The sequence below is a fragment of the Camelus ferus genome, chromosome 6 (assembly GCF_009834535.1).
Source record: "Camelus ferus isolate YT-003-E chromosome 6, BCGSAC_Cfer_1.0, whole genome shotgun sequence".
Classification (NCBI taxonomy): Eukaryota; Metazoa; Chordata; class Mammalia; order Artiodactyla; family Camelidae; genus Camelus; species Camelus ferus.
Genome location: NC_045701.1, coordinates 29,854,430 through 29,871,819, shown reverse-complemented (window position 1 = coordinate 29,871,819; position 17,390 = coordinate 29,854,430). Strand labels below are relative to the sequence as shown.

At 36.8% G+C, this 17,390-nt stretch overlaps 1 protein-coding gene and 1 pseudogene across 3 annotated transcripts in view; one reads left to right on the top strand and one right to left on the bottom strand.

Annotated features, from left to right (window-relative positions):
* The first annotated feature begins 6,392 nt into the window (after window positions 1-6,392).
* LOC102517740 lies at window positions 6,393-7,379 on the top strand (annotated as a pseudogene).
* Window positions 7,380-15,178: 7,799 nt separating this feature from the next.
* The window catches only part of LOC102505575 (olfactory receptor 11G2), a 442,453-nt gene continuing 440,241 nt past the window's right edge, over window positions 15,179-17,390 (bottom strand). For all 3 annotated transcript variants that reach the window (XM_032481595.1, XM_032481596.1, XM_032481598.1), the window contains one exon: window positions 15,179-17,211. In XM_032481595.1, coding sequence (XP_032337486.1) covers window positions 16,211-17,197 — 987 coding nt within the window. In that variant the 5' untranslated portion in view covers window positions 17,198-17,211 and the 3' untranslated portion in view covers window positions 15,179-16,210. The remainder of the gene's footprint in view (window positions 17,212-17,390) is intronic.

The following is a 17,390-nucleotide window of genomic DNA, read 5'->3' as shown; positions in this document are numbered from 1 at the left end:
GATGAATCATTGCCTTCCAACTCCAGCTGGATAGAGAGATTTTTGTACACAAAAATTGCGATTGCACTTTCTTTATCACAGGTTCTCCTGGGACTTGGTCTCTGTAGCATTAGGAAAGTTCTTGCCCAAGCCAATGATTCTTTAAAGAGTTAAACTATTGCACATTCTCTGAGGAATCAGTAAAGAGCAGTAACAACTTCTTTGAGGCACCATTCTGTATAAGTCACTTGCCCATCTGAAACAGGGACTCCAAAAATCTTCTAGAAGACAAAGTTTGAAGAGCAATAAGATACAACGTGTCACCAAAAGTTTTGATTTCAACTTTAGGAACATTTCAAATATCATGCATCTGTTGGAGGATACAGAGGTGATGTGCTGAGAACCCAATGAGGCAAATATTGAGGTATAGTAGAGTGTAAGGCATTGATGATAAAAATGCGGAGAATTTAGAAATAACTTTTGGAAGGACAGCATGGTAGAATTCTTTAGATATGAAAGAAAAGGGCAAGAAATATCAATATTTAAGTTAATTGACTGAAATACTTCAGAAATAAGTCAGACAGAGAAAGGCAAATACTGTATGATATTACTGGTATGTGGATTCTAAAAATCACACCAAACTAGTGAATATTACAAAACAGAAATAGAATCACAGATACAGAGAACAAACTAGTGGTTACCAGTGGGGAGAGGGAAGGGGGTGGGGCAATGTAGAAGCAGGGGATTAAACAAAGCGGTTAGTATGGGATTATACGAAATCGTGTGTGTGAAACTCTGAAAATCGTAAAGCAATATAGAATTTAAATAATCTTTCATTCAATAAAAAATAAAGTGAATATCAAGAATTAAAATTAAAAAATAAAAATAAAAAAGAGTGAGTTTTCCATTCTCTTCAGTTCTATAGTTTTCCTGGGCGTATTCCTCACTGGATTTCAAAGCCAGGTGTTTCAGGGGCTTTTCTCTCCAGGTCAGGATCTGATGTGGAGCTTGAGTCACTCACTCCACAGGGAAAAGACCCATACCTCTGTAATCCCCTCCAATTGTGGACTCCACAGCTGGGGTATGTTTTTCCCCTTGGTAAGGTTTGACTCGACTACCTGTCTCCATACTCTCCTTTTACCTTTTGTTGTGGAGGCTCTTCATCTAGTTTCCAGGTCCCTTTTTGAGGGAATTATTCCATTAAGTATTGCAGATTTATTGTGTTCATGTGATAAGGTGAGTTTAGGATCGTCGTAAGCCACCATCTTGAACCCTCCTCAGCAATAACTTTTGAAATACAACACCAAAGGCATATTCTATGAAAGAAATCATTGAAAAGTGGACTTTGTGAAAGCTAAAAGCTTCTGTTCTGTGAAAGACGCGAGAGAATGAGCATACAAGACACCCTAGGAGAAAATATTTTCAAAAGACATAGCTGATAAAGGATTGCTATCTAAAACACACAAGAAGCTCTTAAAACTCAACAGTAAGAAAGCGAGCAACCTAATTAAAAAATGGGCAAAAACCTGAAACAAAAATCTCACTAAAGAATATCTATAGACGGCAAAAAACATAGGAAAAGATGCTCAACATCATGTATCATTAGGAAATTACAATTAAAACAACCATCTATCACTTCACACCTATTACAGTAACTAAATGCAAAACACTGACAACATCAAATGCTGACAAGGACATAGAGCAATACGAACTCTCATTCACTGCTGATGGGAATGCACGGGCAGACAAAAACTCATCAGAGATGTAGAAGACCTGAAACACACTATGAACCAATCAGACATAATTCATCTTTATAGATCACTTCGTCCAAAAACATCAGAATACGCATTCTTTTGAAGTGCACACTGATCATTTACTAAGTAAGGCCATATTCTGGGCCATGATGTAAGTGTCAATAAAATTTAAAGGATTCAAGTCATACGTAGATATAAATACATAAATGTTCAAAGCAATTTTATTTATAAGAGCCAAAAACTGGAAACAACTGAAAAGTCCCTCAGCAGATGAATTACTTAACAAATTGTGGCATATACATACAATGGAATACTACTCAGCAATAAGAAGGAATGCACTACTGGTACGTACAAAAACATGATAAATATCAAAATCAGTATGTTGAGTGAAAGAAGTCAGACAATGAAAAGTACACACTACATGACTCAACTTTTATAAAACTCTAGAAAATTCAAACTAATGTAATAGAAAGCAGATTAGCAGTCATCTGGGCAGGGAGGCTGTAAGGAGGGATGGGAAAGGGGAATGATTATCAAGAAACATAAAACAGCTTTTAGAGGCTGATGGATGTGTTCACTGTCTTGACTGTGATGTTTTCATGGTCGAATACATATATGAAAATTCATCAAATTGTACACTTTAAATATATGCAGTTTGTCATATGTTAATCACACTACAATAAAGTTATTTAAAAAATCTAAAAGATCAAAATAAATGTATTTTACTCTATTATCAATGTTCTTTTTAAAAAATCTGGTATCTTAGTAAATTTGACAGCCAGTGCATAACTAGCAGGATCTTAAGTAATCATAGATAATACTGAAACAAATTAGCCAACTGACCAAGATCACCTGTCTATTTATAGAACATTAGGCGTGCAGTAGAGCATGCCATCCGTGGCAGGGTTTTCTATTGGTGGTCATACATCACATTGGTCAGAATATGATTTTTCTTGCAGTTGGAACTAAACGTTAACTGAATCTGATTATTTTGATCTAGTTGGAGATTAACTGCAGAAGACGTCTCCTTAGTACTTACAGGTTAAATGAAAAATAATTAAAAACTCCACTGATGTTTAATGCTTAGTTGCTTTACATGTGATTTTTCTTGTCTCCCTGTTCTGATTTCCAGAATATACGAAAGTTATCACTCTTAGTAAAGAAGTCCCCAAGAGATGTCCAATGTGAATTATTTTCATGATTCTTGTTCTGTCCAAAACAGAGAATAGGAAAATTTCACCCAAGGGATTCCTTCCGGTGGTGAATGTATGTCAGGCTGAGGGAGACTTCTTCCGTAGATACTGCCTCTGCTCAGCAGTGGGTGTTATCTCAAGCATCTATCAGAAGAGAAGAGTGAAAAGTAATCTGGTCCTAGAGAAAATTTGTGTCTAGTAAGTTAGTTCATATTCTTTGTGACTCTTTTTAAAAAACAATAATTTAAAAAATATTTGTATATCTGTTTCACGCATGGCCTCTATGCTTGGATTTATGTGTGGCTTGTTTAGCTTCTGACCTTTAAAGAGATAATTTATGGATTTTCTCCTCCCATTCTATTCCTATTAGAATTTCTATGGTCTCTTTAACAACCGTGTACACACCACCATGATGCTGTGCCTCAGAGATGCTCCCAGGTCCGCCTTGGGATGTCACAGCTCTGGTTATTAGCAACCTCCAGCTATCTTGGCTAAATGATCCTTGCCACTTAAGAAGATAAAGTATTTTATATCAGAGAGAGTACTGCATACTAAGATAACTTTTAGCATAGAGATAAAAGTTTAAAAAGTTACATATCCAATGAGAAGTGATATAAAACTCAGTTACTATCGGATTAATAGGATTTAATAGGATTAAAACTCATAACCTGAGAAAAAAGGAAGGCAGCTTTAGGTAGTGGAAGGAAGGTGAACTATCTCTCTGTGTACCTCATCCAATGTGTATCTCAGGCCATCTATTACATTCTCCAAGTCCAAGTTTCTCTTTGTAAAATTATACATGTTGAGAATCTCACAGTTTTAGTACTATTCTTATCAAAAAAGTTAATGGAAGGACATCACATCTAGATAGGGATGAAATATATGTGGCTATATTTTAAATAGTTCAAAAAGAGTAACTCCTAATTTTTCAGTGTTACTAATCCTAAAGTTATCACTGATGTTTTTTGGGTGAAAATTCACCCTGAGTTACAGAATTTCAAAGGTGCTTTAAAAGAATGTGCTACTGCTCTTGTAGGTCTTCTTAAAATATTAAACCCCTCCTAGACAAAAGCAGACGTGAAAGGTGAAAAAGTTGTTAAGCTCACGGGAAGCAAGAAGCAAGTCTGCTATCGCCCTTGCACCTACATTCTACAGAGTTGCTAAGCATCTGCTTATCACTTTAGAGAAATATAAGCAGTCGGTGTTTTAAAGAAAGGGGCTGCATGTCTCTTGCTTACAGAAGGTGGCTGGCTGCTCACTGAGATTGTTGCCAGTAAGCTTTGGACTTTAAACTGCATTTTAATGAATTAAGAAGGGAAATAAATATATTTATTAAACAGGCACTGAGTACCAGAAAACTTTTGAATGCTTTCTGTGTATTTTCTGACTTAGCAAGTCTATTAGATTGAGTGTTCTCTTTCTACAGACGAGGAAATGGAAACAAATAAATTTAGCTCAAGGTCACAGGGTCAACAGTAATCCAGTTAGAGTTCAGACTAGATCTGACTAAGTCCATGGTTATTCTACTATTTATCCTAAATACTGGGTTAATATTAATAGAGTAATTAGTCTACCAGTATCATGAATATTAACAATTTCAAAACTGATGCAAAAATATGAGTTGCTATTATTGGTACACTGTTCTCCAGCAATGTACACATACATCTTTTAGCAAATTCTTGTCTCAAACACAGTTGAAATTCTGCTTTTATTAGCTGTCGTCTATGTTCCTTATTTCAGCAGGTGCAAAACTAATTACTAAAAACTAATCCTGGAAAGATTTATCTTGACAAAGTTAAGTTTCAAGGTAAAGATCACACTATTCAAGTTTCTCAGGGGACATAAATCTATTGGGTGCAATATCAAAATATTTTCTTTAGAAATTAAACAAATTTCCATTATGGCGATATGTTTGTACGTTGTGAGAATATTACTAAATGTTCCCCTTTTTACCACAAATGAGTGATTTACCTAGTTTCTTTAAGAAATTCTTCTTTCTTTACATCCTCTCTCTATGCTTCTGAGTTCTCAGTATAACGGGTGGGAAACTACTGAAGAGGCAACAGTTTTCCTTGTTCACCAGCTCTCCTTGGCACCATCCTTGACATTTCAAAGGATAAAAGAAGCTGCAACACCCCCAAAGTAAAACAAAACCAAGGGAAATAAATAAAGGGGGAAGAGAGAGATGCAATTATCTTTCTACCATCCAGCTTGAGAGGAATTCTCAATTTACTTAAGGATAAACATAGGCAATATGTTTTTATATTTAGACTTGAATAGCTGGTGATCTCTGAAGTTTTAACTTCATGTTCAGTCAGTACTAACAGTCAAAGACATACTTTGCTTACACATCTGTAGCTTATTCTCATTTTAGAAAAGATATATTTTAAATTTTTGGCAGTATTTCAAAACACCCATTGATATAATTGAAGGTGAATATTTTCTATTGATAAGCTTGAGTTATAAGGAGCTTCCATTCGAGTTGATCAAGTCAGAACCTGAGTCTGAGTGACCTTCCCCTTTGGTTAGTCCCTCTTTCACATAATTCTCCACTGACTTTTTTTTGGGGGTGGGTGGGTAATGGATTTAGTTTACTAAGTGAATTCCATTTAATTGTAATCCTAACCAATGATAAATTATGTGCCTGATACTGCATTTGAATTATCATGCCATGGTTTTTATCACATGGCCTTCTTTTAAAATTTTTTTAAAAGATTTGTTTATTATTGTATTATTTAACTATTTTATTTTGGCTAGGGGGAGGTAATTAGATTTATTTATTTTCAAAGGAAGTACTGGAGACTGAATCCAGGGCCTCATGCATGCTAAGCATGCAATCTACAACTTGAGCTATATCCTCCCCCACCATATGACCTACTATATAGCTTCCTTCAGAAAGGTTGCTCCAACATATATTTTAGAGTAATAAAGTAAACATTTAATTTTATGATGTCTTATAGAAGAGGTTCACCTGAAGCTTGAAGGAATCATATGCTTAATAGAGAGAAAATGTAATTTTGTGCCATGTCCTTTGTTCTGGATTTCAGTATCTGTTTACCATCATTTTCCTAAGTAGATGACTTAAATTTTAGTTATTAAGTTATAACAGCAATTGCTGGTGCCCTACCCAGATTCTCTTCACTGGAGTAGTGGACTGAAGCTAATTTCTAGGTGACACCACAATCTTTTCTCAGCCTTGCATTTTGCTGTTCGCCTTTCTCACTTCCTCCTTGTGAGAGCACCCTCTCAATTAATCACGCATAAGAATCCTATCTTCGAAAGCCAGTTTTAGGCATTTTACTTCTCTTTTGGGCATAATGCCATGATTATTTTGCCAAGATTTGTCTTCCCAATTATACTTTTCACTTACAGGTAAAGATGCTAACTTTAATGAAATTTAAATTTCAATTCGATAGAATTTCAACTGAATTCTAAAAACAAGGTACCCTTTCTCATCCCACTCACTGACAGTCTGTCCTTCTCTCTAGGTATTTTAGAGGACACGCTGAATAAAATGGTTGAAGGAAATCTGTCTGTAGTGTCAGAATTTGTGCTTCTGGGACTTTGCTGGTCATGGGATATGCAGGTGTTACTCTTATTGATATTTTTTACGCTTTACCTGCTCATTGTATGTGGAAATATTGCCATCATGGTCTTAATCATCATTGACACTCATCTGCATTCCCCCATGTACTTCTTGTTGGCTAATCTGTCCTTTGTTGACATGTGGCTTTCTTCAGTCACCACCCCTAAGATGATTACAGACTTTGTCACGGAGAACAAGACTATTTCCTTTGGAGGCTGCATGTGCCAGATCCTCTTTGTGCATTTTGTTGGAGGAGGTGAGATGGTGCTATTGGTGGTAATGGCCTATGACCGCTACGTGGCCATCTGCAAGCCACTCCACTATTCGACCATTATGAACCTGCAAAAGTGCATTTGGCTCGTGGCGACTTCCTGGACCATTGGCTTTGTGCATGCCTTGAGTCAAATGGTTGTGATTATGTGACTGCCCTTCTGTGGCCCCAGGGAAATTGACAGCTTCTTCTGTGATATACCACTGGTAATCAAGCTTGCCTGCATAGATTCCTATAACTTGGGAATATTGATGAATGCTGACAGTGGGGTACTGGCCATGACCTGCTTTATACTGTTGCTGATATCCTACACATATATTCTTCTCACTGTTGACTAAAGCTCTAAAACTGGTGCTTCCAGGGCCCTCTCTACCTGCACTGCCCACATCACAGTGGTGGTGCTCTTCTTTGGGCCCTGCATCTTCATCTACGTGTGGCCACTCAGCATCACCTGGGTGGATAAATTTCTTGCTGTGTTTTACTCTGTTATTACACCTCTCCTGAATCCAGCCATTTATACCCTGAGAAATAAAGAGATTAAAAATGCTGTAAAGAGATTCAGAAACTACTACGTGCATTCCAAGGGAAATATTTAATGCCCAGAAACCTCACTGTAAGCACTTCAGTTGACAATATATTGACCTATAAAAGAGGTTGAGAATTCTAGGCACTCAGTTTATATCTACATGTTACGCCTGTCTCCAAGTACAGGAATAGAGTTAATAAAATTTAAGGAATTTCAACATTTATTAATCAACCAGTAGAGCACCATGAAATATTTCCATAAAATTCAAATACTTATAATCCTTCTTTGTGTGGGGATTATCTAATCAGTCTTCCTGTGCCTTTAACTATGTTAAATGAGAAGCTGAATTCATTCTACCAAGTCATACATCCATCCTGATGGGTAGCATCTTAATAAACTTCTCTTGAATTTCCTCCTAACTCCAATTTGAGAGCATTTCTGTGACACTGACTCCTTCTGTCAAATCTTTCACTTAACCTCTTTTCAAGAGAAAACTGAATTATTATTTAACTCTCTATCAAAATAATAATGAAAAGCTGTAGGGGAGAAATAAAGAGAGAATGAAATAACAGTGTACACTACATAGGAATAATAGTGGAGGTCAGAATAACATCAGAGGTTATTCTGTGTTTGGTTTCCATTAACTCTTAAATAAAAGTGTAAAAAAAAGTAAAACCTAATGATATTTCTTTTGTTTATCTCAATCTCAAGGAGTAATATTTATATTTTAAATTATTATTATTAATCATTTGTGTAAAAGTCTTGAAATACAAGCTCCTTAAGGGGCTATGCCTTACCTAGTTAATTACTGAAACTTAGTAGTGGTTAATATATAATCAACATTCAACAAATACATTTTAATGTATATATAGAGGCCAATCTTTCCATTCAAATACCCATAATATTTATCAGTCATGGTTTATCCAAGTATAACCTTTATCATTAAAAACAAACTCCTGAAAATTCAAATTATAAATAAAATTTACTTTCTTTAATTTATAATTTAAAATTATAAATTAAGTGAATTAAAATTCACTTGTAAGAATCAACAATGAAATTCCTAAAATAAAAACATGGCACAGATGCAGTTTTTATTTCTCTTACTGTGGGAACAAAATACAAAAAAACAGCAGAAAAACAATAATGTATTTATCATCCTTGAATGGCTACTCTAAGCCATTATGTTATACATATTATTTTAAATGCACTTATTATTATTCTCAAATTATGAATAAGAAAATTAGGCCCAGAAATATGAATTAAAGTTCTCAAGATAACACAACCTCATTTTTTCCCTGCACTTAAGGATTCAAAGATAAACTTATTTTCAAGAGTATTCATTCATTAAATGACACTACACAACACAATAGAAAATTATTTTCTACAAAGAAAGTGAAAAAGTACAGTATGCAAAGAATAAAACACCAGGGTATCTTTATCAACCTAACAAAATAAAAAAACATATTGGAAATGGCATAATTTGCAAGCTAATTTGATTATGCAGTGTAAATTAGCTTTGTTTTACTTTTGGAGTGTTGCAGCTTTTTTATCCTTTGAAATGTCAAGGATGGTGCCAAGGAGAGCAGGTGAACAAGGAAAATCATTACCTCCTCCTGAGCAGTAGTTTCCCCTCCCCTTATACTGAGAACTCAGAAGCATAGAGAAAGAATGTAAAGAAAGAAGAATTTCTTAAAGAAATCAGGTAAATCACTTATATTGCCTTGTAATATAATTTGCCACAACAAAATCCAAGTATTCCATGCTCTCAACTCAAACATTTTAGTCACTTACACATTTATCAGCAAGGCAAATTCCCCTTAATTCTCACCAGTTTCTGCCATCCTCACAGATACTAATCTAGAAGAGCTGTAGTTACACACATTCTCTAGCCAAGCTCACATAGCCAGTCATAATTCATAATTTCCAATTTAATGAAAATATTTTCTGCTCTGGTGGAAGCATCCCTTCTGACCCAGCAGAGCTCAAAATGGTAGGGGTGGGAAGCAAAACTTCGGTGAGTGGGTTATTAGGTATAATGGTGCGAGGATCTAGTGCCACTTCTGCATCTTGATTCCAGAATCAGAGAATGAAGATCTCATCTCCCAAAAGACCCATGAAGGAGTCTTCAGTTTGCCATTCCACCATTCTATTAGACCAGCTGTTTATGGGTGATCAAGTATATGTTAAGATCAGTAAATTCCACGGTCATAAGCCCATTGCTACATTTGTTTTACTGTTAAATTTCTTGATCAAATGCAATGTTGTGCAGAATACATGATTGTGGTAAAGTGTTTCTTAACTATATGGATGGTAGTGCAAGCTGAAGTATTATAGTTAGGGAAAAAATGCATTCCAGAATACATGTTTATTCTAGTGAAGTCAAAATTCTACTTCCTCCATGATGGGGTGGTCTCAGTATAGTTGACCTGCCTCCAGGTGACTGGCTGATCCCCACAGTAAACTGTGCCATGTTAGTGGCTCAGCCTTAAAGGGGCTTGTGAATACTGATAAACAGAACTTTTGTGAGGAATTCCTTGTTATTTAAAAAAAACATGATCTCTGACCTTGGTCATTTTGTACAGAAGCCCATTAAGCAAGCACTGAGGGTGGCTCAAAAAAAAAAGGTTAGCATGCGCAGAACTTGTCATTTGCCTACCTGATTTCTAAAGCTTCCTCTGTAGTGGATACCCTGTGGTGAGCATTCACATAGGTCACATATATTTTCATAATCTGTGCCCATTTTGAGAGATCTATTCCCAGAATTCTTCCCCAGGAATTCTTACCACCAGACTTCCATTCTATTTACTCTAAGCCCTGACTGTCTAACCAAACCACTAGTAACTTTTCATGAATGAATATACATCGATGCTTCTAGCCAAACAAAGCGGACAACTGCATGCACTGCTTGCATTTCTTCCCAAAGGGAGAATTTCTCCTCATCACTGTTTTTCATGGCCATAATCATAGTACTAACCATACGTAATATTTAACCATAATACTTCACTAAACTGGGGCTGTACAGCTGCAGACTTTCTCTTCTAGTTTTTACCAACATATCATACAAAACCAGCTGTAAAATCGGCCCAAACTGAAAAATTTTAATCCACTGGTTATACAGAATTCTCTATGTATGTACACTGAGGGATAGGAGGCAACTGGACAGTAGAAGCTGTTGAAGGAATTGAGTCATAAGCTAATTCAATGTTCTTAAGCTGCTGGACCTGCTAAGCCTGATCTTCTGTGTACCATTTCCCTTGATGATATAATGCAGTTTCTGCATCTCCATTTAATGGCTTGAAGAATGAGACAGCATCCACTTCATGATGGTGTTGAGGGAGGTCATTAGGAAGAAGTGAACACCAGTTTGACCCCCAAACTGGAACAAGGCAATCGGAGGCTATTTTTTCCCTCCCCTGTCCTTGGACTGCGTTCCACTTGCCTGCCCTGTGCTGTAAGCTGTCCCAAGGACACAGCCTTGCGTGTAGTAGTGTGGTCTTGAGATCACCTGGACTTAGTGCATGTCTGAGCCCCGCTAAGGCCCCTACGTAAACTTTTATGATTTGGTGGGGTGGGTGCAGAAATCTATTCTTCTTACAGCCACCCAAGACAAGCCCTGGGGAGTCAGATCCTTTGCTTATTAAACCTGCAGCTACTAACCAAGAGGGGTCTGCCTCTTTCTTCTCTCCCTTCCTCCATGAGTATAGGGGATAGTTTGGTTATGCTCGGAAAGCTCTGAGGAGGTTGTGACCCAGTAGATGGGTAGCTTAGATCACACAATCACTTAGGCCCAAGTTTTGGTATTTAATAACTACAAGAGCCCACTAGAACACTAACCATTGTACCCTTAGGGATATAATCACACCTTTGAACAAATACTGCCTGAAAAATAGGCTAATTTGATCCAAGGGCAACTCCTAGAAAACCAGCATTAAAAAAAAAAAATGCACACGTTTCTGGAAGTTTGGAAGACTGTGTGCATATTTAATTCCCTGTAATTCCCATTCCTTACTAAGCAATAGCCTTAATTTCACAAACTTCACAAATTAAATTAAAATTCTGCAACCTACAAAATTAACTTTTGTGACTGATTTCAGCAAGATTATGTCTGTAACTACAATAAACAAGATATTATTTAAGAGCTGCCATAGAATTTTTCTGGTTCTCAGACTATAACTTGAAATGAACATTTAAAAATCTGAGCTTGTCCTTTCTTTCTGTAAGCATTCAGAAGAATCTACCACATGCCACATTCCCTGTATTTATTATCAGTAACAAACTGGTCAGACGCAATAGTCCCTTGCTCCAGTTGGCACTTTAATATAATCAACATGACAGTCATGATGCCACTGCTTGCCTGCAGTGGGGTGACTAGCATCCTATTTCACATCGGCAGGGAGCTCAGCACTGAAGTCACTCACAAAGACAAGACCGAGCTAATTTCAAAGCCATGTATTTGAGGGTCTGTTTCCTGGGACCAATTTCTTGTTATCAGTTTCTAAATTAGGAGACAAGAACTATACCAGTTCTTTTAATACAATAGTATCATTTAGAGATGGTTAACTAGGTATTGAAGAACTAAAAATAATGCTCATTCTAAAACACTGAGAGATTATTAAAAAAAAAATTCAACTGAAGAAAAAAGTACCAGCTCTGGGGCTGGAGAAATTAAGGAAAGAGTTTGTCATGATTAAAACTTAGAAGCTTAGAGAAGAACCCATGGACTTAAAACTCAGGCCCATGAAAAGAGGGCAGTGGATGGTGTTAGTATTTCTGAGAAGGAGCATAACTTCTTTCAGCCACTTTCTGTAAAATACCACCTCATTCTCATGATAAATTAAGGACAGAATTCATAATTTATGTAAAACACAGCATTTTACATATAACAAACAGACATACTATAAAAACTCCCAAAGGCTATCCATTATTGTTAGGATCTAAGAAAAAATGTGAATGTTTTCCAAGACCTAAGGGCCCTGCATAATGTGATCTGTGTCTGCTAGTCACATCTCATACCACCCTCCTCCTCAGGACTTCAGTTTCCCCAGGCTATGAATGAAAAAAAAAAAAATTCAGATGATACAATCCTATAAATATATAGTACATTCCCAGAGCAAAGTTCTATTTATTATTTACTATTTAGTTATTTATTTATTGTAGGCAATAGTTTATTTGAAATGACACAAAAGCACAGTTAACAAAAGAAAAAACAGATTAAATGGACTTTATGAAAACTAAAATCTCATGTGTGTCAAAGTATTCAATCAAGAAAGTAAATAAAATCTACAGAATAGAGAAAGTATGTATAAATCATATATCCGCAAGGGGTCACACAAAAACTACTGGAGCTGATACAAGACTTCGGCAAGGTAGCAGGATACAAGAGTAACATACAGAAATCAGTTGCACTTGTTACACTAACATAGAATTAGCAGGAAAAGAAAGTAAAGAAACAATCCCTTTTAAAATCACATCCACCAATTCCTTGATGAGAAGGGGTCAGCACTTAACTCTAGAACTATACTTATAATTTTAAAATTTGCATTTATAATTCTACTTCAACTAACTGCTTGGTAAACAGTACGTAGTACATTTATGGTGGTGGTTTAGTAATTCCAAATTAGTCTTTTAATCAACACTGAATTTTCATGTTAAAAGAATTATTTCAGACAGAAATCTAATTTAGATGGACTCTATCTGACAATGGCCTCCAAGATTTTGTTTCCTAGAGTAGACAGACTAGAAATTCCTCCAATAAAAGGGTGGCTTAGATAGACTTTTTCCTATTCTGACATGTTACGTATTACACATACATTCTACCTTAGTCTCAGACTTACACACTTCTGGGCTTGGGGTGGGGTGTGCAACATTTTGTTATTCAATTTTCAGGTTTAAATATTATGTAAAAGAAGTGCAGACCTAGACTCAAATAAGCCTGGCTAGGCAGTGTTCTCTAAGGGAGGCTCCTTACCTGGTTTCGTTGTTCTGTGTATCAAGATCTTGATCACAAAAGTCATGTAAAGTACACTTGGCTATCCATCAAAAATTGCAGTTCTCAACTGGGGTGTGTGCACATAAGACCGTAAGATCTACAGAGATTTTCTTATAAAATCAGCATGCTCGAGACCCATCCTTCATCCTCTGCATTAAAATCTCCAGGGACAGGGTTCAGGCTTGTGTAAGTTGAAAAAAAAGGTCCCATTGATTTTGAGGTATACTCCTAGTTGAGAATCAATGATCTGTAGCAACAAGTGAGGTGGGGAGGTTAATCAGGAGTTTGAAAAAGAGACAGAAAACAGATTAGCTGTGAAAGACCAGCCTATACATCAAAATAAGAAATAGAAATACAATTTTAGATATATGTTCAATAAACTAAATGTATTTACAATACACTATTTAAAGTGGAAATCTGATATCCAATTCTAGTTCTTTCTCATGAAATAAGTGGCTATGATAATAACATATAGCAATATTCTTTTTTCTGTGCTGCATGTATTTTTTTATTTTACTATGTCTTGACTATACTAATGATTTTCTGCATATCCTATGTTCTTTACATAGGACATTGGGTTTTTTTTTTTAATAGGTAATTCAGTGTTTGCATGTGCATTCACTCATAACTCATGTTAAGATAGAGTTTGTCAGTCATGTTGCTGAAAAAGCCTGCTTTTCCTTCAACACACTGACATCTCTGCTTTGTGATTCAGTAATGTCTACATTATTGCTATACTGTATACTCTTTCTTTGTCTAATCTGATTGTAGAGTGTTTTGACTAGTTAACTCTTTATTCTACTACCCATGTTTTCAGCTACAATCTAGTAGTTGGCAGTTTTCTTTTGGATGGAAAATTATCTTCCAAATTAAAACCTATACTCAGAATGAATTCCCTGTGAACAATGCATGAAATATTATAATGATGGAGGTATTTTGGTATTTACTTTTTGCTAGACTCTCTGATAAGCAGATTAATTCATTTTATCCCCTCAACAGCACTAGCACTATGAAGAAAGTTCTGTTAGTACTGCCACTTTAAATATGAGATAAGGGAGGCATATTTAAAGTCATGCAGTTGGTGGAGCCAGCATTTGAATTCAAGCAGTCTGATTCTTACCACCACCACATGCTGCCTTTTAACTACAAAATTATTTGTAATCTGCTAACAAGACAATTAAATAGACTCTGTAGTGAATGTTTTTGAGCCTTCTGCTGATCTTAGTTGCAGAGGTGCTGGGTAGTCCCTTGGGAGCTCAGAATCAGTTTGACAGCATCCTTCCTACCTCTTCCCCTGTCCATGTATCTTTCTGCTTTCTTCCCAAGGCCATTTTCTTAAGTTGCACTTACTGGTTTGGTGCACCAGCCAACATATTTTGGAAACGTGAGTAGTCAATGTTTCCAAGTGCAACCACCGTTAGTTGATAAATGCCTTAGCTCCATGCCATTCCAATGGGCAATTCTCAGACGTTCCAGTGGAATCAAATTCTCATTGATTATAGTAGCTTCTTATTCCTCATTCCTGCTACCTGAAACCACTTTCCAATAAACTACCTGCACCCAAGTCTTTGTCTGTTTCTTCTTTGGGGACAACCCAAAACAAGACGCCCTCTTTTAATTGTGTTTGAGAGAAATAATTGTAAACCACCGGTGACAAAAGGATTTATTACCTCACAGTTAAATTCACTCACTTTCACAGTAGAGAGGTATCAGTATTTCAAATTATTCAATGTCCCAACTAGAAGTTGATCTATCCAAACAATATAAAATATTAAGGTCAGAATAGGCAGACTTTATACTTGCAGTGGGAGAAGACCAGTTGTGAGAGAGGATGTGTGAAATAAGGCCATTTGAGCTTTAATAACAGGTATGTCCTTAGGGACAGCATCTTTAGGAAAATGTATGTATGTAAGTCGAGGATCTGTAAATTGAACTATGCATGTTTGTGCACCTATTGGAAAGTCTTTGTGTATCCCCAGGGGTATGTAAGATCCCGTTTTGAAGACTAATTCTCTAGAATATTGTGCATGCATGCACACACACCCCCCCCCAAACCAAGACTAAACTTTATTTTGGATATAAATGGAGGAAACATAATGTATTCTGTCTCAAGAAAAGTTGAGTACTAGATCTGTTGTAAAAGGGCTTTACCAAAATTTATAGGAGGTGACTTTCATGGGGGATCTGAGATTTTTTTTTTGATTCTGATGAAGAACAAAAGAAGACAGAATTCACATCCATATTCATATTCAGGTAATATTTATTTCATGCTTTCCATGTAATAGAGGTGTTTTAGGAACTTTTATACCAATGATCTCAGTAAACCATCATACTAATTGTTCCCTGGGAGTGATAATTACCATTCCAATTTTAGTTGAAATAAAGTGACCTGCCAAATTCACATAGTTGATTAAAATGGAAGAATTGAGTTCCTATCCAGACCTTCTAATTTAAAGTTCCATATCCTTTCAAAGATATCACAGTAAGACTGAAAAAGAAATCTAGCTAGAAGTTAAACAGAAATAAAAGACACTCTCCCCTAACCCATCACAAAATACACAGGTCTAATATGATGCTGACTGACGTTGTCCCTAACACTAGTTCCTACTGCCCACCACCCTAGGCAAAATTTGTTGTTTTTTTAGTTTGTGTTCCTGTGACAACTTGTACATATATTGATTAGAACACTTAATTGTATTTTATGGTAATTATTTTCTTACCCATCTGTCTCCACGAGTAGAGTGTTATTTGAGGGAAGAGACTGCGTCTGATTTATTTTAATAATTATTTTCATAATCTGGTGCTAAGCACAGTATCTAGCACGCATTCAGTTATTATTTATTGAATGAATGACTATACAAATGAGCGAAAGTAAAAGGATGGTCATTTTACCCACATCATACTACACTAGATTATTCCATATTCCTCCTGGGCCTACTGCCAAAGACTTTTAAAGAAATTTTAAACTTTTCCAGAACTTTCCAGAGAGCATTTTTCATATCCTTATTCCTGAGACAGTAAATCAAAGGGTTGAAGAGTGGAGTCACCATTGCATAGAACAAGGTCATCATCTTTGGCATCAGGGCAGAGTGGCTGGACCCAGGGCTCACGTGCATCACCATAATGGTCCCGTAGAACAGCAGCACTACAGCCAAATGGGACCCACAGGTTGAAAAGGCCTTATGTCGACTGGATGCCGAGGGCAACCGAAGCACAGCGAGTAGAACCAGAGCGTAGGAGATGAGGATGAAAAGGAAGCTAAGGAGGATGATGAGGGAGCTTAGCGTGTAGCTGGTGAGTTTGGACATGGGGGCAGGAACACATGAAAGGGTCAGCAGTGGGCCTGAGTCACATACAAAGTGGTCAATCACATTTGGGCCACAAAAAGGCAGTCGGGAGATGAGAATAACAGGCACCAGATACCAGAGAAAGCCGCACACCCAACAGGAAATCACTAGGTTGAAGCAACGCTGTCCAGTCATAACTGTGGCATAATGCAGAGGATGACAGATGGCAAAGTATCGATCAAAGGACATTGCTGAGAGAAAGAAGCACTCAGTGGAGCCCATGGAAAAGAAAAAATATAATTGAAGGAAGCAACCAGTGAAAGAGATGGCCTTGGTCTCTGAGAGGAAGTTGACCAGTGTGTTTGGAACAGTGGAGTTGACATACCAGATCTCCAGGAAGGCAAAATTCCCCAGCAGGATGTACATGGGGGTGTGGAGATGCTGGTCCCAACACACAGCACAGATAATGGCTCCGTTTCCCACGAGTGTCAGAAGGTAGATGATGGAGAAGAACATACACAGGATGACCTGGATTTCCCTGCTGCAGGGAAAGCCCAGAAGGATGAATTCACTCACTGATTCAGAATGGGATCCTGATCCAGAGATGTTCATTTAGTCTGTAAGCTCTGCTGCAATGAAACATTATCATTATGCAGCTAAATCCAAACAGCTGAGCATAACATACAAGGCCCTTCATAATCTGATCCTTAACTACTTATTTAATCTCATCTCTTTCCTTGTGTCCTCTTGAGTCCTATATCCCAGGAAGAAAAGAATTGTTGCATTTCTGCTGAATCACATGGTG